The sequence below is a fragment of the Chelonoidis abingdonii genome, chromosome 4 (genome assembly GCF_003597395.2).
Source record: "Chelonoidis abingdonii isolate Lonesome George chromosome 4, CheloAbing_2.0, whole genome shotgun sequence".
Classification (NCBI taxonomy): Eukaryota; Metazoa; Chordata; order Testudines; family Testudinidae; genus Chelonoidis; species Chelonoidis abingdonii.
In genome coordinates this window covers 108,455,663-108,473,660 of record NC_133772.1, presented here as the reverse complement: position 1 = coordinate 108,473,660, position 17,998 = coordinate 108,455,663, and the positions used below count along the sequence as shown (strand labels likewise).

The window sequence follows — 17,998 nt, the reverse complement described above, 5'->3', positions numbered from 1 at the left end:
TAATTACTATAGTATTATAAAAACACATCTGTAAGCAGTCAAAAGGTAGGCTTTGAGTTACACCTATTTGCTTGCATAACACACATCAAATGCATAACTAATTCCCTTCTTAATTCCTTTGAACACTGGTAGCTGTATATATGCATGATTAGTGACTTCTCCAAAACATGGACTGTACCTTTTTTGGTGGATGTTTATTAGAAGGCTGAGATATGCAAGTCCAGTTTCATCAGCATTCCCCTGACTTCCTCCTAGATCCCTGTCTGTCTGGTTTCAAGGCTGAATTTAGTACAGAAGAATCATTAGTTTCTTTGGTTGTTGATTTTTTGCCACTACATCTCCATTCTGATGTTATTCTATCAGCTGCCTTTGATGCTATAGACCATGAAGTGCCACTGCACCACCTGGGGTATTATGAAGGGGTTGACTCACCACAGGCACCGCCTTGTGGCTGAGCATGGGATAGCAGCTCACTCCCCACAGCGTCTCCTGCCAATGGCTGCTCCGCCTTTGTGGTGGCCTGCCTCTTCTGGTGACTTGGCCCTCCAGTCAGGTCACTTTAAAGTAGGGTGACCAGACGCAAGTGTGAAAAATCACGACAGGGGGTGGGGGTAATAGGAGATGGGTTATTCTGGTGAATGGAACCAGGGAGCTTTCCTTGGCAAAGATGATGAAGCCATGCTCCTGGAGGAGATGCAACATCCAAGATGTGACACAGTGCGTTGCTAATTGCAATGGAGCTCTGATCAGAATGTCATCCAGGAAAGGGTATAGGTGGGTCTATCACCTGAGTATGGCAACTATCACTACAAACATCTTTCATAAAAAAAAATCGGGGGAGCCAAGGACAGGCTGAATGGAAGTGTTCAGTACATTTCTTACCATAAGCAAACCTCAGAAATATGAGGAGACATGATCTGATGGAGATATGCATCCGTTAGATCTACTGACATCAAGAAGTCCCACTGAGACAGGGATGACACCACAGAGGCCAATGTCTCCATCTGAATGTTATATAGCCTGAAGTGACTCTTGTTAATATCTTATCAGGCTTGTTCCATTCATCACTAATTGCTTCTTTGAAGGAGTATCCTGCCTGAGGGGAGAAACTTAACTCAGGCTTACCCACAGGAGCCTGCTCAGGTTGCATTTGAAGCCTGGAAACAATCTGATTGCACATAGTTTGAGATTTCTTGGGGGTGGGGGGAAATCTTTCCTGCATTTTTCCCCCATCCTGTTTCAATTCAGAGTCAGACAGCTTACCTTCCTTGGTGGAGGATGAGGAGGAAGAAGAGACAGAGGACTCATACTTCCTGACTTTCTGGGCTTTTTCTTTCCCTTTTGTTCCTTTTTAATTTTTTTAAAACTTTTTTGTGCGCTTTGGAATTATAGAAGCCCCGCTGCAGCTCTGATGAGGCCTTTTGCTGTTTGCCTTCCTTAGTGCCTGGAGCCCCTTCAAGAGGTCAGTCTCAGAATCCTCCCTACTGTGTCCAATCTCCCAGGAGGGGGAAATTCCTCAGTCAGAGCCTTCTGGGTCATCTTGGGAGGGAGGGGGGCTGATTAGAAGGCCTGCTTCTTTCCTCAGGGTGCTTGGGATCCATTTTACAACTTGGGGGATCTGTGGACCCACAGACTCCCCTCTTTGTTGTGCAGGGGTCCCTGGGGACTTACCCCCTTTGTTGAGTGGTCTGGGTCCTCCTTGCTTTTAGAGCTTCTTACTGCTCTGCACTAGGGTTCCTGGTCCATTTTCCTACAATGGAGTCATGGCTGCCTTGATGAGTTGGGGACCCTACCTGCCTGTCTGACTCGTAGCCCTGAATCCTAACAGAGACAGGGACAGAAGGCTAGGTGCAGGCTGGGCACCACTCACCCTGGAGCCTGCCTTACAAACAGAGCACTGTTTGGATTTAACCCTGTGCTTTCTTGGCTGCTTGCCATACATGCAAGGGACAGAGGAGTCAGCATTGAGAAACTGAAGTGGAGGCTCAGAGAGGATTAAACCCCTTAGGGGTTAACTGACCTAGGGAGGGGGAGGAATCTTGGAGAGGGAGAATGCTGTCATCCCTGCCGAAAAGCTGGGCAAAAACAGCTCAAATTGCAAGGTAAGAGAAGGAGCAACAGAAACTGCCACTGTCTGTTGGCATGGAGCCAGAGACTCTGATAGCAAGTAGGAGCAGAGGGATGTGGAGCCAAAACATTGCTCTTTCTCTGTGAAGCTGCAGACAGAGGTGAGCAGCTCAGATGTCCAGAATTGTGGGAGATGGTGGGCTGCAGAAAATACGTATAGTTTTCCAACAAATAAGAAGAAGGATAATATTGTGCTTAAGGAACTGCACTGGGATGCAGGAGACCCTATTTCATTTCCAGCTGTGGCACAGCATTCTCATGTGATCTCTGGCAAGTCAATGAGGGTGGAATTTTCGAAAAGTGCCCTTAAGTCATTTAGACATTTTTGACAATCCCACTCAATCTCTCTGTTGCTCAGTTCCCTATCTCTAACACAGGGATAATAATGCTTTCCTGTTTCATAAAGGATAAATTCATAAATGTTTGTAAGTCTACACTGATGGGGGTCATAGCAGTACTTAGACAGACAGACATAGATGGATGGATATGAACATAAGTTTTCCCCCTTAGCTAATTCAAAGTGGTATACAATCTATATTAGAAAACCAATCACCTGTCCAGAGCCAGTACATTTTCAAAATCACAGATCGCTAGTGACCATTGACATTGTTCTGTGTATAAGATCCCACGGTGAATGAAAGAACTGAGATTTTCAAAAGAGTCATTGAGGAGCACTGGGGGAAAAAGAATATATTTTAATTGTAACTTTTCGATATTCACATCTAAATTTTAGTTGTTTATTATATAGCTTATCTGCATATTACTTTTATTCTAGCTTTCTTAGTGTTACATTTAATGTCATAAGTGAAGTATAAACTAACTGGTGGGACCACCATGTAAAGAAACCAGTTTATGCACCATGGAAAATGGTATGTATAAATGGAGCAAGTACATACAAGTATACAATTATAATTCTTTATTACTTCTACTCTCAAATGATTAAAATAAAACAAAGGGGGAATTTGGAAACAGTGGGAAATAACTGAAAATGGCTAACAGCCAATATCCAATACTAACACTAAATTAACACAAATTAAAAGGGACAAAGTCATCACAAAGCGTGGCGTGAATACAGCATCCCTGACCATCTTGGTTTACAGCCATTGATTGACCTATCCTCCAGGAACTTTTCTAATACTTTTTTGAAGCCAGTTATGCTTTTGGCCTTCACAACAACCCCTGGCAATAAGTTCCACAGGTTCACTGTGCACTGTATGAAGATGTACTTCTTTATGTTTGTTTTAAACCTCCTGCTATTAATTTCATTGTGACCCCTAGTTCTTCTGTTATGTGAAGGAGTAAATAATACTTCCCTATTCTCTTTCTCCATACCATTCAAGATTTTATAAATCTTTGTAATGTCGCTCCTCTAGTCATCCCTGAAGCAATTCCAGACCCCTAACCATTTTTGTTGCCCTTCTCAGTATTTTTTCCAATTCTAACATCTTTTTTGAGATGGGGCAACCAGAGCTTCACACAGTATTCAAGGTGTGGGCGTACCATGGATTTACATAGTGGTAGTATGATATTTTCTGTCTTATTATCTATCCCTTTCCTAATGATTCCTAACATTCTGTTAGCTTTTTTTGACTGCCGCTTCATATTGAGCAGATATTTTCAGAGAACTATCCACAATAGCTTCAAGATCTTTCTTGAGTGGTAAAGGCTAAATTTAGACCCCATCATTTTGTATGATTTCTTGGGATTATTTTTCCCATATGCAATACTTTGCACTTATCAACAGTGAATTTCATCTGCCATTTTCTTGCCCAGTCACCCAGTTTTGTGAGATGCCTTTTTAACTCTCTGAAGTTAGCTTTGGACTTAACGATTTTGACTAATTTTGTATCGTCTGCAAATTTTGCCACTTCACTGTTGACCCACTTTTCCAGCTCATTTATGAATATGTTGAACAGCACTGGCACCAGTACAGAACTTCTCTCCCTTTCAGTATTGACACTAGGAAATAATACCAGAAACACTGAAGTCCTGCAGAGCTTTCTTTGGATCAATCTTTCGCAGTATGCAACCTCTGCAATAGAATGCTAACCAATTAGAAGGGTCTAGATGAACTGCAGCAGATAAGTCTTCCATTGCATTTTTATACTGCTGTCTTTTAGCATATGTTCTTCCTCGATATATCCTAGTACAGAGAAAATATTTTTTTTAATTTACAATTTTCCATACAAAAATTATACTTATAGAATGAAGCAATATGAAGCTATCTACAATATGAATATTTGGATCATCTCAGCATTAATAGTACTTAATTTGTTTCTTTGCTGCATAGTCTTAAAGTAATTATCTAAAGAAAAAGTCAAAGGCTAGAATAAGTGTTAATGGTAGTTTTACTGGTATTAAGAGTTTAATTTCTTTTGTCAGAAGTATTTTCTTTCTTTCTTGTTTAAATCAGCAGTGACAAAACAACTCTGAAAGGTTCAAATCCTGCCTATGGATTCATATGGGCAGACTACTGCACCAGCACAAAGCCCCACTGAAGTCAATGGGGCTCTGCATAACGGACCCTTGCACTTGCATGGAGCTTCACAGCCTCGAATGGGGCTCTGTGTGAGTGCAGCTGAACACTTGCGCAGAGCAATTTGCAGGATCAGACCCATACAGACTTAGTTCACACTGATTTAAAAGAAAAGAAATGGAGCTCTTCTTACTGCCCTTAAAACTGCCTATAAACATTTATGGTCATTCAATATTTCCTTCAGGTAATGCAGTTTACAGAATTGGTACCCATCGATGCCTCTTAATTTCACAATATTACTACCTTAATTTCAATTAACTAGCAACATACTTAAGTAAACTGCAGGCTTAGGCCAGGTCTACACGACGCGCGAAAATCGATTTTAGATACGCAATTTCAGCTACAAGAATAGCGTAGCTGAAATCGATTATCTAAAATCGATCTACTCACCCATCTTCACCGCGCGGGATCGATGTGCGCGGCTCGCCATGTCGATTCCGGAACTCCGTTGGTTTTGGTGGAGTTCCGGAATCGATGTAAGCGCGCTTAGGGATCGATATATCGCGTCTAGATGAGACACGATATATCGATCCCCGAGCAATCGATTGTAACGCGCCGATATGGCGCGTCGTATAGACGTGGCCTCAGATGAAACAGAGCTGACTGGAAAGCACTGCAGTTAAGATTCTTTCTGGGAAGTTCTCCATTGCTATGTCATCCGGTGGGACTTACACTGCATTCCATAAAACATAATAAAAGTACTTTACTTCTATTCAAAAAGGTCACTTAAAATATGTATTAACCCTGACCTATTAAAAAGACACACAAATTAAGACTGTGTTCCTTTAAAGATTTAATCATGTGCTTAACTTTACGTACATACAGTGAGCTGTCCCACTGAAGTCAATGGGACTAGCCATAGGGCTAAATTCTTATCTGCCTCTGAACTTCAGGGGCAGGGGGAGGATTACAAGGATCTTGTAGCTCTTGATCCTGCACAGTCTTACTCCTGAGTAAGTTCGAGTTGCTGAAGAGCAACTGTAACTTATATCAGTGGCATAGGGTCTCTCAGTGACCGTATGCCAGAGGAGTATTGGGTGTAGGGGACCTCTGCTCTACCATGTCCCCTATGCTGGGGGATGGGGAATGGCTGGTGCAGGAGGCAGCTATGCCACTTCCACCACTGGAGAACTCCCCTCTGCAGGTGGAGAATTCTCTGCTAGATATTGCTTGCCAGCGTATATCCACTTTGGAGAGTCCACTCCACAGTGTGATTGGTACCTAAAACAGAGAGCAAACTCTACATTGGCAAAAACATAGGGCTTATTCCTTAATCCACACAACTCAAACCTCAAATACCACTACAACTTAAAAACAGAAAAAAAACTTAATTCAGGTTTTGATGCTTCATAAAAAGAAATACTAAAGAACTAAGACCTTAATTCAGCAAAAGCACTAACATTGGAATTTTCAAGGTAACTTATGGGAATTAGGTACCCAACTAAACTGAAAGCACATCCTTAACTTTAACCAGGTGTTTAAATCCATCCCTATTCAGCACTTCAGCAGCTGGTTAAATCCAGCTGACTCTGTAGTAACCTCTTCAACTGGATTTAAGCAGATGCTTATGTGCTTTACTGAATCAGGATTCAATGTCCATCAAATCAATGGACACATTCCCTAAGGAACATCTTAGCCTAGAAGACTTACTTTTCAACTTCTATGACAAATCTCTTTGGAAACTAAATTATTATTATTTAATGCATATTTGTCAATCCTATATTATTATTTGAATTACTGTAAGACCTAGGAGCCACAGTCATGGACCAGGACCCCACTGTGGAAAGCATTGTACAAACATGAAACAAAAAAAGTCCCTGCTCCATTGAGTTTACAATCTAAGATAAAAGACAACAGATGGATACAGATAGATGATGGAATACAAGGAAACAATGAGACAATATGGTCAACATGGTAGGCTATGGTCTCAGCACACTAGCAGTCAAACCATCGTCTATGTTTTCATACGTCTCATGGCAAAGGAGAGAGTTGAGGGTGTTGAAGGAGGATCATGAGGTTTTTTGTGGATGTTTACAGCGAGCTTGTTTCAGGCATGAGAGGCAGCATGGGCAAAAGCACAAATGTGCTTATTTGCAAATTTAACAAGTGGGCAACAGAGTTTAACTTCATGGGTCAATCAGAGGTGAGAATAGACATTTAGATACTGATTGACTGATGACAGGTAGGGTGGGGATAGCTCACTAAAGGTCTTGACAGTGAAGACAAGAAGCTTCTGTTTGAAACAAAAAGGAGGGAGGTAGTGAATGAATTCAAAGAGGGGGGACATAATAAGGTGATGAGCTTGGAAAATGATTTTCCCAGGAGTATTCTGTCTCATAGTTCCCGCAGTCTCCCCCACACATTGGAATTCTGGGTTGAGATCCCAATGCCTTATGGGGCAAAAACTATTCTCATGGGTGGTTCTGGGTACATGTCATCAGGCCCCCCTCTCCCTCCCTCCCTTCCTCCGTGAAAGCAACGGCAGACAATCGTTTCACACCTTTTTTCATAGGTTACCTGTGCAGACGCCATACCATGGCAAGCATGGAGCCCACTCAGCTGACTGTCACCATATGTCTCCTGGGTGCTGGCAGACATGGGACTGCATTGCTACACAGCAGCAGCTCATTGCCTTTTGGCAGCAGATGGTGCATTACGCCTGGTAGTCATCGTCATCATACTCCTGGGTGCTCTTTTAGCCAACCTCGGTGAGGTCGGTCAGGGCACCTGGGCAGACATGGGAGTGACTCAGCCAGGTCATTCCCATCTTCTGCAGAGCACCCAGGAGATGACGATGGCTAGCAGTTGTACTGCACTGTCTGCTGCCAGCCTAAGAAGTATCAGATAGATGGAGTGGATCAAAACAAGAATTAGACCAGATTTGTTTTGTATTCATTTGCTCCTCCCTCCGTGAAATCAACGGCCTGCTAAACCCAGGGTTTTGAGTTCAATCCTTGAGGGGGCCATTCTGTGTGACAGTTGTTTGTGTTTCTCCTTGATGCAAAGCCACCCCCTTTGTTGATTTTAATTCCCTGTAAGCCATGTCAGAGCAACAGCAGACAATCATTTCACGCCTGTTTTCAGTGCAGATGCCATACCACGGCAAGCATGGAGCCCACTCATCTCAACGCAGCAGTCATGAACATTGTAAACACCTCACACATTATTATGCAGTTTATGGAGAACCAGAACCTGAAAAACAAGGCGAGGAGGAGGCAACAGCAGCACAGTGATGAGAGTGATGAGGACATGGACACAGACTTCTCTCAAAGCGCAGGTCCCAGCGCTTTAGAGATCATAGTGTTAAAGGTTCATGCTGTGGAACGCCGATTCTGGGCCCGGGAAAAATAACACAGACTGAGGGGCCGCATAGTGTCGCGGGTCTGGGATGATTCCCAGTGGCTGCAAAATTTTTGCATACATAAGGGCACTTTCATGGAACTTTGTGACTTGCTTTCCCCTGCCGTGAAGCGCAAGAATACCAAGATGAGAGCAGCCCTCATAGTTGAGAAGCGAGTGGCGAAAGCCCTGTGGAAGCTTGCAATGCCAGACAGCTACCAGTCAGTGGGAATCAATTTGGAGTGGGCACATCTACTGTGGGGGCTGCTGTGATCCAAGTAGCCAGTGCAATCACTGAGCTGCTGCTACCAAAGGTAGTGACTCTGGGGAATGTGCAAGTCATATTAGATGGCTTTGCTGCAATGAGATTCCCTAACTGTGGTGGGGCAATAGCTGGAACCCTTATCCCTATCTTGGCACCGGACCACCAGAGCAGCCAGTACATGAACCGCAAGAGGTACTTTTCAATGGTGCTGCAAGTACTGATGGATCACAGGGGACGTTTCACCAAGATCAAAGTGGGATGGCCAGGAAGGGTTCATGATGCTCGTGTCTTCAGGACCACTAGTCTGTTTAAACAGCTGCAGCAAGGGATTTACTTCCCAGACCAGAAAATAACTGTTGGGGATGTTGACATGCCTATAGTTATCCTTGGGAACCTAGCCTACTCCTTAATGCCATGGCTCATGAAGCCATACACAGGCAGCCAGGATGGTAATCAGGAGCTGTTCAACTATAGGCTGAGCCAGCACAGAATGGTGGTAGAAAGTGCATTTGGACGTTTAAAGGGTCGTTGGCACAGTTTACTGACTCGCTCAGACCTCAGCGAAACCAATATTCCCATTGTTATTGCTGCTTGCTGTGTGCTCCACAATTTCTGTGAGAGTAAGGGGGACACATTTATGGCGGGGTGGGAGGTTGAGGCAAATCACCTGGCCTCTGATTACATGCAGCCAGACACCAGGGCGATTAGAAGAGCACACCAGGAAGCGCTGCGCATCAGAGAAGCTTTGAAAACCAGTTTCATGGCTGGCCAGGCTACAGTGTGACAGTTCTGTTTGTTTCTCCTTGATAAAAACCCACCTCCTTGGTTGACTCATTCCCTGTAAACCACCCACCCTCCCCGCTTTGAGCACAGCTTGCTTGCAAAGGAAATAAAGTCACTATCATTTAAAAACCATGTATTCTTTATTAATTGATTATAAAAATAGGGAGAGAACTGACAAGGTAGCCGGGGTGGGGTGTGAGAGGAGGGGAGAAGGGAAGGAAAAGGCCACTTCAAAACTTGTTGAATGACAGCCTTCTGTTGCTTGGGCTGTCCACTGGGGTGGAGTGGAAAGGTGCACAGAGCCTCCCCCCGCCCCGCGTTCTTGGGCATCTGGGTGAGGAGGCTATGGAACTTGGAGGGGGGAGGGCAGTTAAACAGGGGTTGCAGTGGCACTTTGTGATCCTGCTGCCGTTTCTGAAGCTCCACCAGACGCCAGAGCATGTCTGTTTGATCCCGCAGTAGCCCCAGCGTTGCATCCTGCCTCCTCTGATCTTCCTGCCACCACCTCTCATCTCTATCGTCCCTCCTGTCCTCATGTTCATTGGCCGCTTTCCTGTACTGTGATACTGTGTCCTTCCACACATTCAGATGAGCTCTTTCACTGTGGGTCGACTGCATGATCTCAGAGAACATTTCATCGTGCGTGCGTTTTTTTTGTCGCCTTATCTGAGATAGCCTTCGGGACGAGGAGGGAGGCTTGAAAAATTTGCAGCTGCGGGAGGAAAAAAGGGAGAGAAGTATTTAAAAAGAGATATTTTACAGAACAATGGTATACTCTTTCACGGTGAACAACACTATTCATATTACATAGCACATGTGATTTCAGTACAAGATCGCATTTTGCATCTTATATTGAGTGCTTGCGGCTTTGGTGTTAGAGATCACAGACGCAGGGCCAGGCAATAGAATTTGGCTTGCAGGCGGCCATAGTAAGCCATTGTCTTTCGGCTTCTGCAACCTTCATAAAAGCAGCGCCCTCCTTTCCCATACCAAGCAAAGCCCGTTGAGTGCTGCAGTTTTCGTATTAATGTACAGCAGCAGAAACCAAACTAACTCCTCCACACACTCTCCTGAGGATAACACAGAGAGATACAGAACAGATGTTGCTTGACTGCCAGCAAACACCAGGACCATATGCTGCCAGGCTTTGTCATGCAATGATACCAGATTACTTGCTACTGGCATGGCATGGTAAAGTGTCCTACCATGGAGGATGGAATAAGGCTGCTCTCCCCAGAAACCTTCTGCAAAAGCTTTTAGAGTACCTCCAGGAGAGCTTCATGGTCCATCCCCAGACACGTTAACAGACTTTTCCAGTAGCTGTACTGGCCGTGAATGCATCCCAAGTCCTCAGGGAAAATTAATCATTAAAAAATGCTTGCTCTTAAACCATGTATTATATATATAAAGGTACACTCACCAGAGGTCCCTTCTATGGCTTCATGGTCCGGGATACCACTTTGGGAGGGTATTTCAGTCATGGTGAGAAAAAGATCTTGGCTGTTGGGGAGAACAGTGTGCTGTGTGCTCTCCTCAAGCTCGTCCTCCTCCTCATCATCATCTTCCCCATCCACAAAATCCTCAGGCATGGCTGAGAGTACCACCTCCTCGGAATCCACAGTCAGGGGTGGGGTAATGGTGGCGGGCCCTCCCTAGAATTGCATGCAGCTCAGCGTAGAAGCAGCATGTCTGCAGCTCTGCCCCGGAGCATCCGTTTGATTGTTTTTCTGGTACGCTTGTCTGAGCTCCTTAACTTTCACGCGGCACTGTGCTGAGTCCCTGTTGTGGCCTCTCTCCATCATGCCCTTGGAGATTTTTTCAAATGTATAGGCATTTCATCTTTTGGAATGTAGTTCTGATAGCACAGAATTGTCTCCCCATACAGCGATCAGATCCAGTACCTCCCGTACGGTCCATGCTGGAGCTCTTTTTCAATTCTCGGACTGCATGGTTACCTGTGCTGATGAGTTCTGCATGGTCATCTGTCCTGATGAGCTCGACTGGCCAAATAGGAAATGAGAATCAAAAGTTCACGGGGCTTTTCCTGTACACCTGGCCAGTGCATCTGAGTTGAAAGTGCTGTCCAGAGCGATCTCAATGCTGCACTGTAGGATAGCTCCCAGAGGCCAATACCGTCAAATTGTGTCCACACTAACTCTAATTCAAACCGGCGATATTGATTTCAGCGCTAATCCTCACATCGGGGAGGAGTACAGAAATCAATTTTAAGAGCCCTTTATGTCAAAGTAAATGGCTTTGTTGTGTGGATGGGTGCATGGCTAATTCGATTTAACGCTGCTAAATTCGACATAAACTCGTAATGTAGACCAGGCCTAAGCTGATGGCTAGACATCCACGAGGACATGTCAGTGAGACAGGCTGAGATTTTAGTTTGGATAGACAGAGACAGGTCTGGAGTAGAGACAGAGATCTGTGAGTCACCTGCATAGAGATGTTAGTTTAATTTGTGTTTGCAGATGAGATGCTACCATATTATTTTTAATGCTATTTTAATAATCGAATAATAATTGCAGACTATATATTTTACCTTGCTTGAACATTGCTGGGATCTTCCTTAATCACAGCTGTAAAATCCTGAAGAGCTATAGTCCAAATTGATTTCTCAAAGAAATGTATTCCATGTTTCATAAGTGCATCTGTTCTTTTTGGATTATATTGAAAACACTACATTGAAAAATTTAAGAAGAACATAATATTTGCATAATAGTTATCCTTATTTCCCTACAAATTAAAAACCTGAAATGAAAAGGTACCAAAGAATATATACTATTTTTTAAAAAAGTATAAACTATCTTCCATTGTTTTAAATATTTCCCTTGTCCTTTAATTTCCTTTGCCAATCTTTTCCCTGCACTTGTAAAACTGGAACACATAACCAACTCGGCAAGCTTATAAACTGACTCTTAATTTAGCTATGAAGCACTGTCCAGGATAAATTACAGAAAATATGTACTAACTCCATCACACAGAAGATTTGTTTGATTAAAAGGATATAAGTTTCTGAAAGCTATGTGCCAGATAAATCCAAATATTTGTACACTAACTCCTCACTTAAAGTCATCCTGGTTAACGTTGTTTCGTTGTTACGTTGCTGATCAATTAGAGCACATACTCATTCAATGTTGTGCAATGCTCCCTTATAACGTTGTTTGGCAGCTGCCTGCTTTGTCCAAAACTTGCAGGAAGAGCAGCCGGTTGGAGCTAGCCGGTGGGGCAGTGGACTGGCAGCCCCCCATCAGCTCCCCGCTCCCCTACGTTCCCTGTGTGGCAGCAGCCCAGCAGGCTATCAATTGCCGGGCAGTTCAGCCGTCCTTCCCCTCACTGCCATGTGCAGCTCCTGCCCTCCGGGAGCCTCCTGCTTGCTGTGCAGGGAGCGGGGAGAAGGGGGACTAATGTCAGGGTTTCTCCCTTCCCCCTGCTCCTGCACCCCACTGAGCCCATCTCCATGGGGGGCTGAACATGACAGGGCTCAGGGTGGAGGTAGCAGCTGCTGTCTCAATTTCCTGATCTACTTAAAAAGGCAGTGTACTTAGAGTGGGATCAGCGTACTTAAAGGGGCAATGCGCATCTCTCTCTCACATGGTGTATGTCTCTGTCTCTGTCTGCCATGCTGTCTTCCCTCCCTCCATTCGTGCTGCCTTGTAGAGTGTGAGGCTACATTAAATTGGTTTACCCTTGAGGGCTCAGCCAATTGCTAGTTCATCATTTAGCAGTAAGGCACTCCCTGGGAAATATCCCCTGCTCTGACTTCACCACCTCAACCAAGCTTCACAATCATCATCACTGGGTACCAGTATTAAATGGTTTGTTTAAAATTTATGCGGTGTGTGTATATAATATAGACTTTTGTCTGGTCAAAAATATTTCCCTGGAACCTAACCCCTCCCTCCCCATTTACATTAATTCTTATGGGGAAATTGGATTCGCTTAACATCGTTTCGCTTAAAGTCACATTTTTCAGGAACATAACTACAACGTTAAGCGAGGAGTTACTGTAATTCAGTGATGTTACTATAATAATGTTACACTAGAAAAAGAAAAACCTACTTTGGCATAATCGTCCATTGCCAATAATAATTCCTCTTCCTCTTCCAACAACTCAGCTCTCCTGAAATAAATGTCATCATCTGTAGGGTTGCATTTCACTGCTAAAGAGCAATTTATGATTGCCAACCCATTATTGCCCTGATTTCTGTAAATTTCAGCCTTTGACAGATATGCATCTAGAACCAATAAAATATAAAATACAACATTTAGCAGCACAAAATACTGACAATTCACCTGCCATCTGTAGAAAAATAATACAAGCATGAAAGTAAAGCATGACCAATTCTTTTTCACTCTGGGCGATACACTGCAAAAGTACTGGAACTTCAGCTCTGTGCTCAGTCCTCTAACTCCGTAGTCCTCCTGACAGATAGTTTGTGTAAGATTTCTCGTCTTTACAAACTCAGATTAACGTAAAGCATTTCAAAGTGATTCAAATATTCAAAGCCATTTTAGTCTGAGTAAAATAACCTAACAGGCCTATTTTGAATGTTTCTTGACAACATTCTAATCTGTAGATTGAGCAAAAAGATCAAATAAAAAAACCTATGCATGCACAAAAAATTTCCAGCAACTTCAAAATTACTACACCAATTTATTTCAAACACAGCATGTTTCCTTAGCTCTCCTTAGAATGTGAGGTGTGACCCTCAGCAGATCATGAGTGACTACAGGACTCTGGGAGCAAGGGTGAAGGAGTTGGGAGCATGGGTGTTCTCTTTGATCCTTCCAGTCAAAGGTAGGGGCCCAGGAGGTGAATGCCTGGCTGCAAGGATGGTGTTGTTAGGAGGGCTTCAGGTTCCTTGACCATGGGATGCTGTCCCAGAAAGAAGACCTGCTAAGCTGAGATTGGGTCCATCTATATAGGAAGGCGGAGAGCATATTTGGATACAGACTGGCTAATCTCATGAGGAAGGCTTTAAACTAGGTTTGAAGGGGGCAGGTGACCAAACCCCACAGGTAAGTTAAAAACATGGAGACCAGAGAGAAGGGTAGGAATGTGGGGGGGAGCATGGGCTGTTATAGCAGGGATAAGGGAGAGACAAGACAGAACTCGGAGTGGAAATCAAATCAGTATCTTAGATGTCTGTGAACTAATGTGACAAGTATGGGGAATAAGAAGGAAGAGCTCGAAATGCTAGGACAGGCAGAGCAAAAAGGGAGAAGGTGTTGCCTTGTATATTAAAAATGTACACTTGGACTGAGGTTGAGATGGAAATAGGAGACAGACTAGTTGAAAGTATCTGGGTAAATATAAAAGGGGTAAAAAACAAGGGTGCTGTCATGGTAGGGGTCTACTACAGAGAATCTAAGCAGGAAGAAGAGTTAGATGAGGCTTTTTTTAAGCAAATAACAAAACCATCCAAAGCATAGCACTTGGTGGTAATGGGGGACTTCAACTACCCAGACATCTGCTGGGAAAATAACACAGTAGGGCACACATTATCCAACAACTTCTTGGAATGTATTGGAGACAATTTTTTATTTCAGAAGATGGAGAAAGCTACTAGGGAAGAAGCTTTTCTAGATTTGATTTTGACAAGTAGGGAGGAACTGGTTGAGATTTTGAAAGTGGAAGGCAGCTTGGGTGAAAGTGATCATGAAATGGTAAAGTTCATGATTTTAAGGAATGGTAGGAGAGAGAACAGCAAAATAAAGAGAATGGATTTCAAGAAGGCAGACTTTAGCAAACGCAGAGAAGTTGGTAGATAAGATCCCATGGAAAGCAAGCCTAAGGGGAAAAACAGTTGAAGACAGTTGGCAGTTTTTCAAAGAGGTATTATTAAGGGCACAAAAACAAACTATCCACTGCATAGGAAAGACAGGATGTATGGTATGAGACCACCCTGGCTTCATCAGGAGATCTTCAATGATCTGAAACTCAAAAAAGAGTCCTATAAAAAGTGGAATCTGGGTCAAATTACAAAGAATGAATATAAACAAATAATACAAGTATGTAGGGACAAAATTAGAAAGGCCAAGGCACAAAATGAAATCAAACTAGCTAGAGACATAAAGGGTAACAAGAAAACATTCTACAAATATATTAGAAGCAAGAGGAAGACCAAGAACAGGGTAGGCCCGTTACTCAATGAGGGGGAAAAAACAACAGAAAATGTGGAAATGGCAGAGAAGCTTAATGACTTCTTTGTTTCAGTTTTAATCAAGAAGGTTGGTGGACCTCTAACACAGTGAAAGACAGTGAGAATGAGGTAGGATCAGAGGCTAAAACAGGGAAAGAACAAGTTAAAAATTACTTAAGACAAGTTAGATGTCTGGGCCTGATTAAATGCATCCTAGAATACTCAAGGAGCTGACTGAGGAGATATCTGAGCCATTAGCAATTATTTTTGAAAAGTCCTGGAATCTCCTGTCTTCCATAAGACTGGCACTATATTTGCCCTTTTCCAATCTATAAAAATGGAAATAAGGACAATCGGGGAATTAAAGAGCATTTTAACTTCTGTACCCAGAAAGATAATGGTGCAAATAATAAAGTGTGGCAAATTCCCGGTACTGTTCTCTGGGTCTCGCGCTTTCTCTTCTCTGGGGTAGGTTCAGGGCGATATTGCTTGCCTCTGAACCAGTTCTTAATCACTCCCCTAAGTGCCCTTGAGGGAGGGGAGTGGAGAGGGAGGGCGCTGCCGCCTCTCCAGTCCAACCCAGGGGCCCTGGGGTTGTGGTGAACCTCTTGACTAGCCGGTTTCTTTCCCCTGGGTTACTTCCTCTCATACCCGTCTCAGCTTGTGAAGGGCTCTCGGCTCTCCTTCGTATACGCAACGCCGGATGCTCCCTTACCTAGGGTTTCTGTTGGGCTCCCAATCCACACCGCAGCACCCCTCCAAACCTTCTATTTCCTCTGGAACAAACTCTTCTCTTACTGCATCTGCACTCTGCTCATCCACACCTTTCTCCTTCAACTACCACCCCGTCTGACTAGAAGCAGGGGGTTTAATCCCATGACTGGAGTCAGGTGCTCTACCTGAAGTCAGGTGCTCTAATTGGAGTCAGGTGCTCAACGGAGTCAGGTGCTCAAGTGAAGTCAAGGTGCTCTAACTGGAGTCAGGTGCTCTACTGGACGTCAGGTGCTCTAATTGGCCACAGTTGTTTCTAGTTAATCTAAAGCAAGACTTCCTCCCTTGGCAGGGAATAACGCCCCCTGCGTAACACTCTTATGCTGCCTCTGGCCATCGCTGTAGCGACACAAAAGCAATCAGTTTGCAACGTCTAGAAGATAACACAAAGCATGATAAATAACATTCACATGGATTTGTCAAGAATAAATCACAGTCAAAACCAAAATCTGATAGTGTTCTTTGAAAGGGTAACAGCCTTGCGATTAGTGGGCGGCTAAGCCACGTAGAGTCGTGGAAAGATAATGAGTCTTTTGACTGTCTCGCATGACTTTCATAAACACTAGGAAAATGCAACCTAGATGGAGCTACTATATCAGGTGTGTGGCAAACTGGTTTGGAAAACCATTGCCTGAGAGTATGTTTATCCGATGGGCCCACAGTCATCGCATGGAACGATAATTCCTGTGGGATCAGGTGTCTGAGCCCGTTCCTTCAATTCTTCATCAATGATGTTAGATAATGGCATAGAGAATACATTTATAAAGTTTGCAGCAATACAGATGGGGAGGGTTTCAGAGGTTGCTATTGGATGATAGGGATTATCAATTCAAAAATCAGCTGAACAAACTGGGAAATGGTCTGAAGTAAAACAAGATGAAATCAATAAGGGACAATGCCAAAGTACTCACTTTAGGAAGGAACAATCAAGTTGGCACACTACAAATGGGAAACTGACTGCCCTAAAGGAAGGATTACTGCAGAAAGGATCTTTTGGGGTTCATAGTGAAACCACAAGATAAAACGAGTCAGCACTGTAACCACTGCTGCCAAAAAAGGAACATCATTCTGGGATGTGTTAGCAGGAGTGTTGATAGCAAGACACGAGAAGTTAAATTCTTCCCGCTCTACCTGCACTGATTAGGCTCAACTGGAGTACTGTGTTCCAGTTTCTGGGTGCCACACTGTCAGGAAAGATGTGGACAAATTGGAGAAAAGTCCAGAGAACGGAGCAACTCAACATGATTAAAAAGTCTAGAAACATGACCTTATGAGGGAATACTGAAAAAATGGTGTGTTTAATTCTTGGAAAAGAGAAGACTGAGAGGAGACCATGATAACAGCTTTCAAGTACAAATAAAGCTTGGTTTACAAGAAGGAGGGAGAAAAATTTTCTTTCTAACCTCTGAGGATAGGACAAGAAGCATGGGCTTAAATTGCCAGCAAGGGAGGTTTAGGTTGGACATTAGTAAAAACTTTCTAACTGTCAGGGTGGTTAAGCACAGGAATAAATTGACTAGGGAGATTGTGGAATCTTCATCATTAGAGATTTTTAAGAGCAGGTTAGACAAACACCTATCAGGTGGTCTAGATAATACGTAGTCCTGCCATGAGTGAGGGGACTGGACTAGATGACCTCTCGAGGTCCTACGATTCTATGCTTCTAACTTACTCTGAGCCCTGTACCTTCTGTACCACAGCACAGACTTTTACCATTTGCACTACAAGAGTAACATTAGTTAGTGGCAGAAGAAGGCTGCAATTGCAGTTGGTGGGAGGGAACAGGCAACTGGGGCCAGCTACTGGGGCCAGGAGATGGTTTTGGGGAGCCTGGTCCACCTCCTTCTCTCTCTCTCTCCCACCCTTCATGGGAGTTGGGGAGCTCCTGCCCCATGTGGAGCCCCCAAAATAGGAAATGAACCTCTGGGTCCATTTGCTGATCCAGATAATCACTAGGTGGAGTCTGGCTTATCTCTCTCCCACTTCCCACCCCAGAAGGGGGGAATCTCCTGCCCCATATTGTGC

At 43.8% G+C, this 17,998-nt stretch overlaps 1 protein-coding gene and 1 long non-coding RNA gene across 5 annotated transcripts in view; both read right to left on the bottom strand.

Annotated features, from left to right (window-relative positions):
* Positions 1-17,998, bottom strand: part of TTC6 (tetratricopeptide repeat domain 6) — a 162,106-nt gene that overhangs the window by 54,226 nt on the left and 89,882 nt on the right. For all 4 annotated transcript variants that reach the window (XM_032789971.2, XM_032789965.2, XM_032789969.2 and 1 more), the window contains exons 13-16: positions 13,119-13,294; positions 11,599-11,735; positions 4,101-4,270; positions 2,681-2,801 (exon numbers count right to left, since the gene is read on the bottom strand). In XM_032789971.2, the coding sequence (XP_032645862.1) occupies positions 2,681-2,801; positions 4,101-4,270; positions 11,599-11,735; positions 13,119-13,294 (604 nt within the window). The remainder of the gene's footprint in view (positions 1-2,680; positions 2,802-4,100; positions 4,271-11,598; positions 11,736-13,118; positions 13,295-17,998) is intronic.
* LOC142046777 (uncharacterized) lies at positions 9,172-10,735 on the bottom strand. The gene is made up of 2 exons (XR_012655811.1): positions 10,471-10,735; positions 9,172-9,762 (listed from the first exon to the last, which is right to left on the bottom strand). It is a non-coding gene; the product is annotated as an uncharacterized LOC142046777 (long non-coding RNA).